This window comes from Sciurus vulgaris, assembly GCF_902686455.1.
Source record: "Sciurus vulgaris genome assembly, chromosome: 1".
NCBI lineage: Eukaryota > Metazoa > Chordata > Mammalia > Rodentia > Sciuridae > Sciurus > Sciurus vulgaris.
Window position 1 is genome coordinate 110,749,158 of NC_136461.1, and position 16,926 is coordinate 110,766,083.

Consider the following 16,926-nt stretch of genomic DNA (forward strand, 5'->3'; position numbering starts at 1 on the left):
TAGAAAGTAGATTAAAATTAATCATCTATAAGATGCATCAGTTCTTATCAGGAAGTCAGCCAAGTCTGTTTGAACATCTCTCACAATAGAAACTTCTTCCTATATTGTTTATTTCATTGAGCTGTAATCTTTAACATGCACACACATTGTGTAGGGAATGTGGAAGACTGCCATGAAGTGGGGAGAAAGCGTATTTTTAGGGTCACAGGTGGATTGGCTCAAGCAGTCACACTTGACTCTGTGGATAAAAATGTTTGCCAGCTCCAGGCTTCTAGTGTATCTGAAATTATGTATGTAGAACACAACACAGTGCCTGGCTTATGATGAGCACACAAAAAATTATTGCTTTCCTCTTCACCATGGTCCCTTAAAAATGACAACTATAAGTCCTCAGTATCATGGATATAATTTGTCCCAGCAGCTTCAATTCATTTAATGAAGTTAGATATTTATAATCCAAACCAATGTTTATAGTAAATCTTTAAACGAGTGCCAATTAAACACAATATACAAAGTTAAGTAAAAGCCCATCTCTATCCTGCAGCCTCTCACCATCATTAACTTAGTACCTGTTTTGCACCAAGAACTGAGGAAGAAGGATACAAAGATAGGGAAATACACACAGCCTGGTGGGAGTACAGACAAGTACAAGGAAGAATTGGGGAGCTAGCATGGAAAAATAAGTACTATGTACAGAGGCAAGAAGGAAAGGGACAGTCAGAGTAACAATCTGTAGTTTGAAAGATGAAGACCTTCCAGGTCAAAGGGGAATAGACTGATTCTTCTGGAAACTACATATAGCTATGACCAAAAAATGGGGCAAGGGTTTTGCCAGAATTTAAATTAGAGAAACAGGCAGGGGCAAGGACTGATGGGTCCTGCACACTGTGCTAAATAGTATTTTATCTTGTGCTGGGGCAGTGGAAAGCAATATGACCAGATGTTTTGTTTTAGAAAGATCCCTCTGGTGTGCAGGTATGAATATTTTAGTGAATCACCCTTATGTATAATTATAATGAACCAATTAAAGGTGTGGAATTTAAAAAAAAACTCATTCTGGTAGCACTGTAGAGGATGACTTGGGACAGGACCATGGAGACTTGGAGAACATGAGGAAGCCTAGAAATTGGGCACTGCAGGCTGAGGAGAAAGAAGGTAAGACTTCTGATTTGAGGAAGTTTAAGGCTGTAAAAATTATGGCACTTCGTTGTCATTTTGAGTGAGGTGAAGGAAGGATAAGTGGTACCAAAATGTTTCTTGGGTGTCTGACTTGGAAACATAATTAATTCTAAGATACCTACTTCAAGGGGTGTGCAGTGTTGTGGAGGAGTGCTTATAGTTCAGAGCAGGGCTAGTGGGAGGTGACACCAGAGCCCAGAAAACATTCGGTCCGGAGATCATTGTCCTAAATAGAGAAGTCAGGAAGGAAGGACGAAATGAGGGTTTAGGGGTGTGCTTTGCATTTTATTAACATTACACTCGGGGACGGTCCCAAGGAGGTCTAAATTTCCCAGACGTTTGGGAAACCTGGCTTGCTTCTGACTGGCCAGAAGCTCCGCGGGGAGGCACAGCTGAGCCACCAGAGGGCGCCAAGCGGAAGGCAGTGGCCTCGGAACCGCGTTATGGCGGTGGCTCGGGTGCTGCTGCTCCTGTCCGGGCGACCACAGTCGGTGAGCTTCGCGCAGAGTGTGTGCGGCCTCCTAGGCGCCGGGCCAGGATTCGGGCCATGGCCCACGCACTGCAGCTTGAAGCGGGGACGGCTCGTCCTCTCGAACAGGCCATTCCCAGACGCCTTCGCTAGACTTCCGCTTCAGGTCAGAAGTGGGACCAGTGAGGGAAGTGAATGGTCCAAAATAGGGACTGGAACCGGGTGGGAACACGGCGAGAGTGTAGGGGTCCGGTCAGTGCCTCGATTCGATTCGTCTGCCTACTCTACCAAACTATCCCACCAATTTCTATAAGACCGCCCACCCACTCCTATCCCTTAACCTTAGTGGTTCCCTCCTGCCAGCGACCCCCTTATTGCCCTTTTGCGGCCCTGGACCTGCCATGTAGGACCTCCGGGTCTGAACTGCTCATGAATCGAGGTGTGGATCTGGGTGTGGCCATCATTCTGCAGTCCAGCGACCAGACTGTCCTGTTGACCCGAAGGACACGCAATCTCAGGGTTTCCCCCAACCTTTGGGTTCCCCCAGGTGAGCACTATGGGGACTAGACCCTAAGGCCTAGAAAACTAGACCCTGAAAATTGCTTTCTTCCCCCACACTGCTATTCCTGATCTTGAATGATAGAGAAGTGGGCCCCAAACTGGCATATCCACAATCCCAAGGAGGTGCAGCTCCATATGTGCATTGGGGGTGGGGGTGAGGTGGTCTCTGCTGAATTCAACTACTGTTACCCTATTGGTTCCACCCTTATTGTAGGTGGACATGTGGAACTTGATGAGGAGGTACCAGTCAGCTAACCCAACCTACCCTGAGCCAAGAAACCTAAGTCTGGGTCTACCCTGGGTGTGGGTTAAGGGAGGGAAAGATCAAAGAACTTTAAAGGAGTCAGGTTTTGGCCTCTGACCTACTCTCTCTGATTCCCAGCTGCTGGACGGAGGACTTCGAGAGCTGTGGGAGGAGACTGGACTACAGCTGCCCCAGGGCCAGTTCTCTTGAGTCCCTTTGGGGTTATGGGAGGTGAAACAGGGACCTGGAAGAGGCCCCTCCCTATTTAACTGAGACCGCAACTCTACCCCCAAAGCCACAGAACAACCCCACTTGCCTTGGACACTGGGGAAGTGGTGGAATATGGGTAGACTGGAGTCCTTAAGCCCATGACAACCCACACCCATGTCCCTCCTGCACCATATTTATCCACTTCCTTGATTTCAAGCCAGCATTTTGTTTCATCCTAAAACTATATTTACAAAGTCTCAAAAACAAGAAGTTTTCACTTTGGCTGTTTTCTTCTTAGTCTGCCTATCCTCCTAGGCTGAGCTGGGGTTTCCCCAAATACCATCACATCATTCTTTATCTACTTGTGATCTCCCAGGAGTCACAGCGGCAGCTGCAGGTAGGTCTGGTAGTAGAGGAAGGAAATGTAATTTAACACTCAAGGGAACCCAAGCAACCTTGTTCTGACCATGATTAAGAGTGTGAGAGGAGGGAGAAACAAAAACAATCAGTAGCATCTCCCTCGTCCCTACCCTTGCCCCATGTCTCTCTCCATTCCACCTGAGGGTCTGCTGTGCTCAAGAAGAGCCAGGGAGAGGCCATGGCTAAGGAATCAACATGTCCAATCCCAGGTCAGGATCCAACCAAACCCAAATGAAGTGAGTGCCTTTATGTGGCTGGGACCGAATATAGCAGCTGCAGTGTCTGCTACAGAGGATGGGACAGAAACATCCACATTTCTCCCTCAGGACCTACCATCCTCTATCCTGTAAGTAGTGGCTTCTTCCTTAGCCTCCAACATAACATATACAAGTGGAGAAGTTCAGTTTCTTTCCTTTCTTTAGGATGGAATTTTGTGGTGTGGAGATGTAGGGAGTGAGTTAGTTCACTGATGATTAAGAGACCACTTGAGATCAAACTCCAAGGGTTCTTACTCCAACTGGCTAGAACTGAAGACCTAGGTTTGACTCTCAACTAAGGGCATCCTCCTTAAACCTGTTTCCTTTCTGTAAAATGAAATTAATATCCACCCACTTACCACCTGCAGTGGCTAAAAATATTAAATGGCCTAACATAAGGAAGTTCTAATTTACAAGCTCTAAGGCACAACTCAGACAACAGTTGTCACAATGCAGTGCAGTAGAACTAAAAGAGAATGGAGAAGCCCAGCCTCTGGTCCTGCCAACATCCACACTGCTGCAGACAACCCCAACCACAGTGGAGGACAAAGAGAGGATCAGCACTGGAATCAAGTTTGCCCTTGGGCTCTGGCTACAACATCTGCACAGGTAAAGATGAGGAACAACTCTAGGACTCCACAGCATTGGGCTGGAATGGTCTAGTGTTCTTATGGGCATGGAGGAGAGGAAGGAATAAATAATAACCACTCTTGAAATCCTCAGTGTAACACCCCCATCAGGTGAAAGTGGAGCTTACGTGGATGCAGGGCCATCAAAGGAAGAACAGAACATGGATTCTCTTGACCCAACCCAGGGATGTGGAAAGTGAAGTGCCCAATCCCCTCCCTAGCCCACCTCCATGACACTCACATAACATTCACAACCTTTATTATGGGTGAGAACTTTGCTACAACTTTGAAAATAAAAAGTAAAATTACAACATAGGTCCTAGGCCCTTGAGGAGCCAGAAAAAAAAGAGCTCGGGAAGGAGGACACGAAGTCCCCCTACCTCCCAGGAAAGGTGCAAAATGAGCCAGGGCAAACCACAGGGCCATGAGCCTCTAGAAGCATAGGCCCCAGGCTGATCAGTGTTAGGAAACATTGTGAACTTAAATATATAAATAGAGAGGGACCCAGCAATAGGCTGGGCCCTCCCTGCTCCCAAACCCCTGGGGATCTTGACTAAGGCCTTATCTCCTACTCAGTCATACTGGGAAGTAGGAGGCAGGGAAAGTCATCTTTGGAGTATTTTGGGGTTTTCTGTTTTTGTACCAAAAAATCTGCAACACAAAATAAAGTTTTTTGTCCATCTCTGAAACTGTCTGTCTCTATTTTGCCACCTGTGTGGCCAAAGGGAACGGAATGGACATGAAAAGTATGAATGGTTGGGCTTGGGGGATGGAGAGGGCATCTCAGGGTAAAGAAAAGGGCCCCTTCCCCAGGAGGCTGTAAAGGCTGAGGATTCATCCTTCCCCCAACTCACATCCCATCCCATTTGCCTCCCACAGCCTAGGTTAACATATCAAAGAATGTGCCACCATCTAAAGAACATTCCCCAAAATAGACCCCAATGTCCTTTAAAAGAGGTTAAATATTAACCTTTTGGTGCTGGCTTTGTTAGACAGAGATGAGGCCAAAAGTAAGTGTCTTTGAAGGTCTGTCTGGCCTTTGGCCAAAACCCCCTGAGGGGTCAGAGTACCCAGGGGTTGGGATCCACACAGCATATTTGCTCAGTGTTGGAGGAGAGTGAAGGTTCCATAATCCAAGGAACTCAGTCCAGGGAAATGATATCTGACCGACAGCCAGTCAAAGACGGACCTGAAGGCAGAGGTCCTCCATGTCCCTCCCTCAAGGGTGCCCCAGGAGCCACAATGCTGCTGACACGGCCAGGAGAGGGTGCTGGAGTGGAGCTGCGGTGGGAGCTCCCCAATGTGGGGGCCAGTGGTCCCAGAAAGTGGGAAGGGGTCCCCCGGTACTGGAAGAAGTGGCCAAGGGCATCCTGTTCATCTAACGAGGTGATGACGGAAGGACCATAGTGCTGGGAGGAATCAAGGGCACAGTTTAAGATTTTATCCTAACTTACCCACTTCCCATAACTCATCTAAGCAATATCTTATGGGGTAAGTGAGCCCCTGTGAGTCTCAAGCTAGTCTCAAGAAGTAGGAGGACCTCTGTGACTGCCCTGCTTCCCCACATCCCTCCCCTTTGCCCTGCCTTGAGACAGCCCCTCCAGCACACTGGGTTCTTGGCCTTGACGACAACTGAAATGTGTGGAATGTCCAGCTGGGGCAGACCCAGTGCTTTAAGTTTACAGGAAGTGTGAAGGTGAGCCTGCAAGGACAGAACTACACTTTAAAAACTCTGACAGAACAGTAACAGGATCTAGGGAAAAGGAGGAATCCGAAGTGCCAGCAGGGGCCAAGGAGGGAGAAAAGCTACCTTTATCCTCCCTCCCCTCACAATAAAGATTTAGTTCCCAGGGGAAAAGGGAGAGGTAGGGGTGCCATCAGTGCCTAGAAAGGAAGCTTCAGAGATCTCAGATCTTCATGGAAAAAGAACCACTTACCTGACTCTCAGTCTGAAGAAAAGAAAATAAATCTAAACCTGGCAGGAAAAGAAAAATCAAAATCAACTTCCTATCTGATCCCTTCACCGCCAAAGGACAAAGTTCCTTGGATGGTGGCTTCTTACAGGAGATCCAGGAGACTTTGAAAAGGAGCAGGATTCTGGGGAAGGTGTGGCAGTGCGGGGTCCCATCTTTGCATCAGTGTCATACCTTGGATATCAGCCCCCAGTGGGAAGGCAGGTGGGTACTCATGTAGTGGGAGACCAGACAGGAAATCACTGCCCAATGTGCCCATCGCAGGACTCCGTAGCACCGAGGAGGGCTGGTGACCAGATGTAAGGACTCTGTAAGTAGACAGAAGGAGCCGGGGCAGCTAGCAAACCACAGACACTCTCAGCCAGCTCAGCTTCCCAGGTTCTTTCTCTGTCCGCTCCACATTTCCCCTGCCCCAGGGTTTGATCAGAAAGCATTCTGATGTCTTCCCCTGTCTTTTTTGCTATAGATTCAGTTGGTTTTCTCTTACCCTTTGCTTCCAGGTAGTGCTGGGATGGCAGCTGAGGTGACAGGACAGTGCTTCTTGGTTGGGGGCAGATCCTCCTCATCTGATGAACTTTCTATTGTCAAGTCAATAACTTCAACCTTCTTCTTATTATCTGATGGATTTCCCTCTTGGACTGGGCTATACTGGAGGCCTGTAGGTCGTAAGAGGACTATGTCTTAGAAAAAGGGCCATCTGAGATTTAGCTCAGCTGGGGGACAGGGGGTCACTCACCATCCAGCCCATACCCTGGCGGGGGGCAAACCTCAGATGCCTCCTTCTTGGGTTTCATTGGGCACCAGGATCCATCTTCCATGAACTGGATTTCATCACAATCCGAACAGGAATTAAGAATCTCCATGAATAAACTAGAGGAAGGGAAAGATGGGCATTCATGAGGCTGGGAGATGACTGTACAGTAATCAGTTCTGGGACTCACCTTCCTGTGCCTCAGTTTCTTCATCTGTAAAATAAGGATATTCACCCTACTAGACCTTTGAGTTGTTGTTGAAATCAAAGTAAGTATATATGTAAAAGACCTTTGCAAATTTAGGTGTTAAGTTTTAACACAAATACAATCTGAGCACCTGTTAGGTATAGTTCTAGGAACAAGATAGAAAAGGACAGAACTCCATAACCCATCTCAAAAAAGACACTGCAAGCAAGAACCATATGAAGGCTCTAGAAGACAGATAAGATTAATTAAGAAAAAGAAATTCTTTGCTTATTAAAAAAAAAAAACTCTTTACTTGCAGGGAAAAAAATATTCTTTGCTTCTAAGGAAAAAAAAAATCTAGCTAGATTAGCACACTCAGACCCTCAAAGGAACCTTACTGCTATGCTCACTGGGATTTTAGATAGTTGTTGTAGGCAATATGTTATAACAATTCAATTCACTGATTCTGCCACTTACTAACAGTATAAACTTGAGCAAGACTCAATCTTTCTAGGCTTCAATTTCCTCTATGGTACCTATCTCATAATGTTATCGGGAGGATTCAATAAAATAATACATGCAAAGTGTTCAGCACTAGGCCTCATATGTACAAATTCCTTAGTGCTGACATACATACACACATGTGCATGTCTGTGTGTATATACACGTATATATGTATTGCTAAAGAGGATAGAGTAAGAGCTGGAGTTCATATGAGGGCAAGTTAAGCCATTTATGTCAAGAGAATCCTGGTGGATGCCTAGCTAAGAGGAAGAAAAATGACCTTACCCATCAATAATAAGAGATTCATAGGGAGCCTTCTTGTCACACACAGGACATGTCCACGTTGGCTTCTTCTCATTCATCTGTAGATAAAGGGCAGCATCGAAACTCTGCAGGTGAGCGCAGGTGAGGGCACGACATGGAACAGTCAGTCGCATCTTCCCTAGCTGAGGAGAGGAGAGTTTTCTAGTCAGTCTTCACTCTGGCTTCATTCCAGAAAACCTCACTCTCATATCCCTAAGAACCCTCATCAGAGTCCAGAGGTTTAACCCAACCGTCCTCCCCTTTCCCTTCTCCCCTTGTACCCACCGGGCACATGAGTGACACCCGGAGACTCGTAGTAGCCACCTCACTGTCAGGGTCAGCCGTCAATTTCTCCTTGACTGAAACAAGAGTGAGGCCAGAGCCATGGGGTCAGTAAGGCTGAAGGAAGCCCAGGAGTTGGTGAGGCCAGATGCAGATGGCCCTGGCTGAAAGGCAGCTGGGTAGAGAGTCTTTGGGGATCACTGGAATGTCACACGGGTGGCTTGAGATCTGGGTTATAAAGGCTAAGTGTGAGAGAGACTTCCCAATCCCTGATGTTGTTTAAACATGGTTAGGTGACACTTTTGACTACATTAGAGATGACCTAGAAGGAACTGAAGCATCGTGTGAGGATAAATTGATCCCTAAGCCTCTTTCCAGTCCAGAAAACCTATATCCTACCCATCCTGGGAGTGGTCCAACATCTCAACCAAAAAGACTGGTAAGGAGTATAGGGGAGAGTTGGGGTTCAGGTGAAAAGAGAAATAAGTTGTCACAAAAGGTATTATGAAAGCTGGAGGGCCAGGAAGACTTGGATCCAAATCAGAGGGGGAAGAGAAGGATGCTACTTACTCAGTGCCCGAGAGTGGTCTGGGTTCCGGATACCCTTTGCTCTCAGTTTCTGTAGAAGGGTTCCTGCAGTCAACTGCCTCACCAGGTACACAGACAAGGAGTAATTCTACTTGGAGGAGGGAGTGGGGGAGAGAATCAGCTTCTGCTTCTCATACCACCACCACTACCCTCTTTTGTCCCATGAAGACCAGAGACAGTGGGTTTAGGCAAGAGACCCATAAAGAAAAAGATGATTTCCCTTCATCTCCTGTAGGCGTTCCAGGAACCCTGTTTTAGTTTTGCTCACCCGTCCAAACTCAGATGACCAATTAACCACAATGGTGTTGGGAACAGTGGCTGAGAGTCGAGCCAGTGGTGTAATGTTGATGGGGCGGCTGGGCCTTTTAGGTTCAGCCCCATTCTTGGTGGGAGGAAGATAGCCCTGAGGAAGGGAGGAATTGGTCAGTGGAAAGGTGGCTCTGGGAAGGGGCTCTGCTGTAACAACACAAAAGACATCTTGTCTCTGGTTGCTCACTATCTGGGGGAAAGGTCAACTCACTTGTGACCCATTCAGTGACAGGGACACAGAAAACTGGAGCATTATCTAGGGTTGTGTATGGGGTTCATGCCTGGAAAGAAAGGAGAGCTTACTTATTGACCAAGGAAATATGAACCCACTCACTAAGTCCCTAAGGAAGAAGAACAGGGATACCTTACTTCCTCCAAATTTAGCTCCTCCAAATTTAGGCTATGACTTTTAAGAAGTCTTCCCTGACCAGACACAGTGGCACACACCTGTAATCTCAGCAGCTTAAGAGGCTGAGGCAGGAGGATCACAAGTTCAAAGCAGCCTCAGCAAAAGTAAGGCGCTAAGCAACTCAGTGAGACCCTGTCTCTAAATAAAATACAAAATAGGGCTGGGGATGTGGCTCAGTAGTTTAGTGCCCCTGAGTTCAATCCCTGGTACTTAAAAAAAGAAAAAGGAAAAAAAAGAAGTCTTTCCTGAACCTTGGGTTGAACTAATGTCACTTCTTTGAATCCTAATAGAAACTTTGTTTAGCCCTCTTTTTTCTTTTTGGCAGTACTGGGAATTGAATCCAAGGGCATTATACCATTCCACTGAGCTACACCTCCCCCGACCCCCTGTGTGTGTGTGTATATATGTGTGTGTGGTACTGGGGAAAGAACCCAGGGACCCTTTACAATTGAGCTACATCCCTAGCCCTTTTTTTTTTTTTTGGAGATAGGGTCTTGCTAAGTTGACAAGGCTGGCCTTAAACTTGCAATCCTCCTGCCTCAGCCTCCCAAGTATCTGGGATTACAGAAGTGTGCCACTGTGCCAGGCTACCAGCCCTTCCTTTCATAGTCTTTATTTTGAGACAGGGTCTTGCTAAGTTACTAAGGCTGGCCTCAAACTTGCAATTCTCCAGCTTCAGTCTCACAAGTAGCTGTAATTACAGGTATGCACCACTGTACCCTGCTGTACAGCACTCCCCCCCCCCCCCCCCCCCGTTTTTTTGGTACTGGGGATTTAACCCAAGAGTGTTTAATCACTAAGCCTCATCCCCAGCCCTTTTTCTTTTTTATTTTGAGTCAGGGTCTCACTAAGCTGCTCAGGGCTTCACTAAGTCACTGAGGCTGGCCTTGAAATTGTAATCCACCTGCCTCAGCCTTTCAAGTCACTGGGACTGTAGGCATGTTCCACTATGTCCAGCTGTTCAGGCATATTTTAATACTCTCTAGATTATCAGTTTTGTCCATAAACTGAGTGTCTACTATGTGGCAGACACTGTGCTAGGCATATTTCTCTCTCAGTAGATTTACAGTTAATATTTATGAGCTAAACCAGGAATATTACTGCCAAAAGAAGGGAAAAAAGCATTTACCGGCAGGGGGCACAGTTTCCCATTGACCTTGACAAAGAGGTTGGGGGGGAAATAATCCTCCTGGGGGCAGCTGGTCTCACAGAGACAGAACCTGGTGAGAGATGACGAAAGATGGAAGGGTGGGAGGCAGTTACTTGAGTTGACTCTGGCAGAGAGGCAGGGAACCCCAGAAAATCAATCATGATTATCTAAGCATCCAACAAGAGTCCCAAGGCTGAAGTGAACAGTGGCAGAGCAAGGTTACCTCCTAGGAGTATCTGTCAAACCCCTGTTTTAATTCCCACCCCACTAGAAGCCCAGCAGGGTAGAGAGGGAATATGAACGTACCTTAGCTGCACCTGTATGGTATAATCACATTTGGCCCCTGGCAGAACCTCTCTGTAAAAGGGAAAAAGATGTCAGCATATGGCCTACAGAGGGAGGGGCAAATGGACAGAGAGAAAGTTAGCTGTCCAGAGAATAGGGAAGAAATATACAAATGAAAGATCAAGCAGGTATAGGAGGAGGAATGAGGAGAACAGATGAGAAAGTCAGAGAGCAGAGTCCAGGGATAAGGGAGGAGGACTGAAAGAGATGTACCTGGATGTGAGAATCTGCTGCACTTGCTGAGGTGTAAGGGCAAAGGTAAAGTGCGCTTCCTCAAACCTCTGGCTAGAAGTGGATGCTGAGGACACAAAGGGGCAGTTATTCCCATGTCCATAGAAGTTGCTTCCATCCCTGATTTCTAATCCCACAGAACTGAAATCTAAGGAAGGAGTCCAGCCTAAACTGGAGTCCAGGAAGATTGAGGGACCACAGAGAGCCATACCAAGGGTGGTGGGCCGGATGAGTTCCCCGTAGACTTCATAGAAGGGCAATGGTTTCATGGTGACATCAGGGTGCACGGGCTGGGGTAGAGGGGGATGCAAGTCCACCTCACGCTTGGGGCCCAGAAGGGTGCCAGGAGCCAAAAGTGCTGGGGGAATGGGAGTTAGAGGGCCAGGGGAGCCCACAGGAGAGGTGCCAGGAGGCAAAGAGAGCAGAGAGATATCAGAGGGCCCCAGGGTCTTCCGGGGAAAGCGTCGTCGGTAAAGTTCTTTGATCTTCATCTGTACACTGGGGGCACAGCTGGATTTGAGGAGGTGTAGGGCCTTGGCTAGGAGTTCGTGCTTCCGTCCACTCTTGTTCCGGCCAGCAAAGCCAAGGAGCACCTGGAGCTCAGACACCCGGAAACTCATCACCATGTGCTATGTAGAAGAATAGAGAAGTTTAAGAATCCTAGCTTGCGCAAGCCTGTTAGCTTAGAACACTGGGGTGGAGCCTCTTTCCCTCCAGTATTAATCAAAAAGGTGCTTTGCAACTAGCAGATACTTTTAAGCAGCTGTCCTGGACACAGGGACATTTCAGTCCCATTCAGCAACACTCAGGTCAGACTCACCACCACCTCTTCCCAGAGATCCAGCAACCCTCTCCACATCCCTGGAAGTTGAATAGTGCAGGGGCAGAGGATGGTTCACTATGGCCTCCTACCTCCATCCCTGTGTCTAGCCTAGACTCTCCTTTAAGCTGCTTATCTCCTCTTCTGCTCTTTCTCAGACTTTCAGACCCATCCCAGCCTCCTGGGAAAAGGACAGGAGGCAGGGAGAATGAGGGAGAGAAAAAGGATTCAGGTCAGACAGCCCCACAGAGGAGAAAAGGGCCAGGTGGCTAGAAGATTGTGCACCAAGCCCCTCCCCTCCCAACCACCTCAATACACCCCAGTTATTTTCCCCAAGACTGTAGCTTTTATGGCCAGGATTTTAGGTCAGGGTTCAATGCTTATTACTCTCCCAAATCCTTTCTTGGCATCATTTATATAGCCACCCTCCCTTAGTCCTATTTTTCTGGGAGGGAAACAGAACCAAAACTTGTGGGGGGAAAAGGGGTTTACAATGAATCACAAGCCCAGGTATCCTGCCTGTTTACCTGTTTACTCCATCTGCCAGGAACTAATATCCTGTTGCTCTCCTACATAAAAAATGATTCCACCCACCCACACACCCCCAAAAGGGATGGAAGAAGAGAGGGCAAAGTTCTAATCAGAGGCCCTGGGAAGATGAGGTGAAGGCCCCTGGACCAAGGCACAGAATCATAAGCTCTTCTAAAGGGGGCTGGGAACCTAGGGTTATAGCTCAATTGTAGAACATCTGCCTGCCCCATGGTTCTATTTCAAAGGGTGGAACAAAGCCAGGAAGCAAGGGAGAAAACCTAGTGGTTTAAGGGTCTGTGAGATGGCCTGGATGTGGTTACCTCAAGACTCTGCATGGTGGTGGGGGGAGAGTTCTCTTTAAAAGACTCCCTTCTGTGATTCTGTAAGAGACCTTGTCATAGGCAGGCCTTGATAGCCGGTCCTCCACAATTTGTCCCTTCATAGAAGGCTTTGTCCTGGACCCCTTTTGAGGAATGTGATGAAAAACTTTCTTTTCTACCTTTCTCCCCATCCTTATGTCCTCTGACTTGTCTTTATTTCTCCATAGCTTTGCCTATAACTTTCCTTTCTAGCCCATAGTTTCACACTCCTCTGCCTCTGCCCAAAGGCCAGCGACTCAGTAAAACAGGACCTTCCCTCTCAACCTCCAAGATGCTCCTGCCCCACCCCTCGGGTATCGCCCGAACAGCCCCGCCCCTTTTGTCTCAGCCGCCTACTGGCACTTCTCAAGGCTCAGATCCCAAAAGCAACCCCAAAGCTTCTACCCTCTCAGCTGCATTTCCCCAGGAGCTTCCTCTACCTTTGCCCCCAGTCCCATCCCTACATTTTACCCTTACTGTCACATCTCTTGGCCTGATCAACTCGCCCCCCGAGCCTCTAAAGCAGCATTTCTCCCTAGGTCTACCCCTACGACTACCCCTAATACTAAATCCGACCTCTACCCCGCGTCCCCGCCCCCTGCGACTCTGCCCCCAACAGCTGCAATTCCCCTCGGCCCCACCCCTACATCTGCCCCGCAGCCCCGCCCCCGGAGCCCCGTCGCAGCCCCTTCCTCGCCCACAACCACTTCTCTCCCATCCCCAGCAGCCAGTCCCTGCCACGTCTCCTGCGCCCACCGGAGCCCTCCACGCCCAGCCTTGGTCGCTTCCCGGAGTCGGCGTATCGCCGGGCTCAGTCCAGATGGGGATGGGGGAGGGGGCCGGTACCTTTAATTCGCCCAGCTCCGCCATCTTGAGACATCGCAGGCGCCCCAGCCTGAGCCGAGCTCAGGCCCAGGGACCGGCGCACAACTCTCCACCCCGGCGCCGGCCGCAAATGCCGCCTGCTCCGCCCCGTCCGGCCCCCTACACCTCCCCTTCTCAGCCCCGCCCGCCTGGCTCCGGACAAACCCCAGCCTCAGCCCCTCCTTCCACAGTCGGACCCGGCCCCCGCACGTCTTTGGCCGGTTGGCAAGACCGTAGACCCAGAGGGAGTGCACCGCGGAAAGATCGCGGGGTCCTCGAGGGTAACCGAGAGGAGGCGGGTCCGAAGGGCCTGGGGAGGGGGGCTTTGCCACGCCAGGATTGGGAGGGAATGAGCCTTTAGCGAGCCAAAGATACTTGAAAGATGAAGGGAAAGTATGGGAACTGCTAGATCTCAGAGAAATGGGGGAGGGGTAGCGAAGTTGAAGCGTATATCTTCAATCTTCATCTCTACAAGTTTAACTCGCTAAAACCAAGAGTTCTGCCAACTCGCGAAATGGGTGAGCTCTGATCCATTTTAGGGAAGTTATGGAGTCGTGAACAATTAAGAGCCTGTTCCCAGTCCTTCACCTCTTCTCCTCCATCCCCCCAACCCCAACACACCGACTACCATATAGATCGTGGTCAAACTCTGCTGCAAAAAAGTTTGGTGCGGAAAGCGAGACTTACCAGCACAGTTGCGGGGAGTAAGGAGGGGGCTCGGGAGGTTCAGAGGGTTAGCTGGGGAGGTCCGGGAACTGGGGTCGCCACCACTCCGACAGTCTGTACGGCTAGAACTCGGTCCAGCAGCTGGACGCTGCAGCCACAGCTCCGCCCGGGCGGGAGCTCCGCCCGGCCTACCGCTCCTGGCTGGGGCCGCCCCCTCCAGGGTTAGCCCGCCAGGGCGGACGAGAGGGGAGTAGGGGCGGAGCCCTGGCAGGAGAGGGAGGGATTTAGAGCCTAGCGCGGGAGAAATTAACTCCTCTTGTGAGTGGATCAGGCGAGACGAGATTGTTGTACCTCGTCATTCTCACCACCTTTGTGACCCCTCGCAATGCTGTACAAATTAGAGGTGGAAGTATGCTGCTAAGACGGTGCGGACCGGGATCTGATCGTGTTAAGAGATTCTTTGTTGAAATGAGATCTTTCTTTGCCTAGGGGAAACCTGGTCTGCTGAATGGAAGTGAACCTAACCCTTAACTCTACTTGTGAACCTCCATCCACTACCCCAAACATATATATCCCACACCTTTGGTGTAGCTGAAAATTAATATAGGGAAGATTTTCTTATCCACAAAAGTGATCTATCTGCCCCTCTCAGAACTACCTACATTCCTTCCTCCAAAGTCTTGGATCCTCCAGAGGTCCTAAGCCCTTTCTTTATTACTCATTGTTGCAGATCCCAGAATAAATTCGTTTCTTTGTCCATGAAGATAACAACTTTAGGGCAATGTATCCATAGAGTCTGAAAAATCTTGTAGTATTTTATAGTTGTCTGGGACCTAAGGAATAATGTCATTTGTTTAATAATTATTTTGAAAAGGGGAGATAAATATTTGAGTGTTGATTAGGGATTATTAGGCATGAGGACATAAATGCCTTGCAAGAAAAACTTAGTCTGTCAGCAGACATGTTATGTCTGTAATTGACCTTACAAATAAAAAAAACTTTAAGAAATATTAGGACTAATCCCCTCACTTAGCTTATGCTTTCAATGTAGTCATTCCCATGAACTCCAACCCAAGCCGTAAGACTGAAGGTGCTAGCCTACCAATATTCCTAAGCACCTATCAAACTGGACCATGCCCAACTACATGGTGGTTTTGTTCCTCAGAAAGGTAGCCACTCTCTCCTGACACTCAGGTTCTTCCCTCCCTACTTTGCTGCTTGAACTGGTGGGCCCCTCAAGTTAAACTTTGACTAAGTATTTGGTTCTAAATCCCAATTGTTCTTTGCAACACCTGAGTCTTCTTCAATCCCGGAGTTCATTTTTTTGTTGTTCTGTTCAGTCCTCTAAACCCAAAATTACTATTGGATTAGTGTTTTCTAGAATTTTCAGTAGTTGTGGGGTAGAGAGGAAGGAGAATTAAAAAAGGGTTGGGGGGATTTTTGAGAAATGATTTTATCTTGATTGGTAATTTTGTGGGCATAAACATTTATATATATATATATATATATATATATATATATATATATATATAAAAAACATGTCAAATTGTATACTTTAAATACATAGAATTTATGTATGTCAATTATACCCCAATAAAGCTATAAAAATTTAAAGACAAAGACAGCCTCACCTTAATTCTTAGTGATTTCATGAAGGAAGAATCTCTTTTAAAAGTTAAGATTGGGGATAGGGATATAGCTCAGTGGTAGTATTTGTACTTAGTATGCATGAGGCCCTGGTTTCAATCCCTAGCAACACACACACATTAATCTGAAGTTATAAATTCTAGCTATCCTACAAGATAACAGAAAACAGGGAACTAGGGAACCTGAATTTCATCCTCCATGCAAGCTCTATGGGGACAAAAACTATTTATGCGCTGTTCATAATCTATCCCCAGCATCTGGCACGTGGGAGACTTCTTAAATATGTGTTTTATAAATTAATGGGGGGACACTGCCAATCAGGACCAAATTCCAGATTGAGCGTTCAAAAACATAGTCTACACCTCATCATGGCCCACCAAACTCTACCTACTCTCACCCATACACCCACACACTCCTATTATCTGAAGCAGGGAGAATGCGGGGTGGGGGTTGAAGCAAGAGTCGTAAGTCTCTACTAAAGTCTTGTTAAACAGGAGGGGATATTAGGGTTATAGTTACTTTGAGGGGGAAAAGATTTATGAAATCAAGGAAAACTCAGGGGTTGGAAATGAGGATAGCAGTTTATAGGGTTGTATGAAAGGAGACTATTTCAGAAAACCAGGAACTGGGGAGGGTTCCACTCCTGTTAATATCATTCACCATTTCTACAGCTCAGCCATCCTGGGATCAGCTTCCAGGAACCTTGAAGCGAGTCAAAGACCTGGCTTCCATTACCAAAGCTGTTTCCTGACTCATACTTGAACTTAGCCAAATGATCTCCCACTCTCTGGACCCTTCTCTCTGTAGTTTCTTCATTCTTCCCATCCAGAAACCCCATATATAATGAGGAATTTAACAGTTCCTTGATACTCTTTGGAAACTCTAAGAGCAGGAAGGAAAAGAAAAGCTCTGTTCCCCTTAATAGAAAATACTCCAACTCTTTTGATGCTCCTCCTCTGGCAGCTGTACCCCTTCTCTCACATCTCCATCAATCCCTCCTCCCTCCATTCTCTCTGCCTTAAAGCAATCCTATGCCCA

At 47.7% G+C, this 16,926-nt stretch overlaps 2 protein-coding genes across 5 annotated transcripts; one reads left to right on the plus strand and one right to left on the minus strand.

The window, feature by feature from the left end:
- The first annotated feature begins 99 nt into the window (after positions 1-99).
- NUDT17 (nudix hydrolase 17) lies at positions 100-4,966 on the plus strand. The gene is made up of 7 exons (XM_079140416.1): positions 100-1,900; positions 2,056-2,195; positions 2,424-2,449; positions 2,962-3,060; positions 3,293-3,429; positions 3,797-3,949; positions 4,064-4,966. Exons 1-7 carry the CDS (start codon positions 1,623-1,625, stop codon positions 4,167-4,169), a joined length of 939 nt encoding a protein of 312 aa, XP_078996542.1. The 5' UTR covers positions 100-1,622; the 3' UTR covers positions 4,170-4,966.
- Positions 4,212-14,445, minus strand: PIAS3 (protein inhibitor of activated STAT 3). Of its 4 annotated transcripts, none has more exons than XM_079140280.1 (15): positions 13,558-13,661; positions 12,673-12,815; positions 11,213-11,630; positions 10,984-11,068; positions 10,732-10,782; positions 10,405-10,495; positions 8,826-8,960; positions 8,540-8,645; positions 7,973-8,046; positions 7,670-7,830; positions 6,679-6,812; positions 6,430-6,598; positions 6,117-6,250; positions 5,907-5,944; positions 4,212-5,378 (listed from the first exon to the last, which is right to left on the minus strand). In XM_079140280.1, exons 2-15 carry the CDS (start codon positions 12,685-12,687, stop codon positions 5,112-5,114), a joined length of 1,878 nt encoding a protein of 625 aa, XP_078996406.1. In that variant the 5' UTR covers positions 12,688-12,815; positions 13,558-13,661; the 3' UTR covers positions 4,212-5,111. The 4 variants fall into 4 exon arrangements, with proteins under 4 accessions (XP_078996406.1, XP_078996404.1, XP_078996407.1 ...); XM_079140278.1 differs by lacking the exon at positions 12,673-12,815 and adding an exon at positions 11,914-12,002 and having other exon boundaries at positions 13,558-13,573; XM_079140281.1 differs by lacking the exons at positions 12,673-12,815; positions 13,558-13,661 and adding an exon at positions 14,263-14,445.
- Positions 14,446-16,926: the final 2,481 nt, after the last annotated feature.

What these genes read in the sequence shown, in the direction of transcription:
- NUDT17 (XM_079140416.1), top strand. Translation starts at nt 1,623, where the DNA reads ATGGCGGTGGCTCGGGTGCTGCTGCTCCTGTCCGGGCGACCACAGTCG. An exon ending in GGCGAGAGTGTAGGGGTCCG is followed by an intron (nt 1,901 to 2,055) that starts GTCAGTGCCTCG and finishes CCTGCCATGTAG; the next exon opens with GACCTCCGGGTCTGAACTGC. An exon ending in ATGTGGAACTTGATGAGGAG is followed by an intron (nt 2,450 to 2,961) that starts GTACCAGTCAGC and finishes TTTTCTTCTTAG; the next exon opens with TCTGCCTATCCTCCTAGGCT.
- PIAS3 (XM_079140279.1), bottom strand. Translation starts at nt 13,581, where the DNA reads ATGGCGGAGCTGGGCGAATTAAAG. An exon ending in CATCCGGCCCACCACCCTTG is followed by an intron (nt 11,069 to 11,212) that starts GTATGGCTCTCT and finishes TTGTGTCCTCAG; the next exon opens with CATCCACTTCTAGCCAGAGG. An exon ending in CAGCAGATTCTCACATCCAG is followed by an intron (nt 10,783 to 10,983) that starts GTACATCTCTTT and finishes TCCCTTTTACAG; the next exon opens with AGAGGTTCTGCCAGGGGCCA.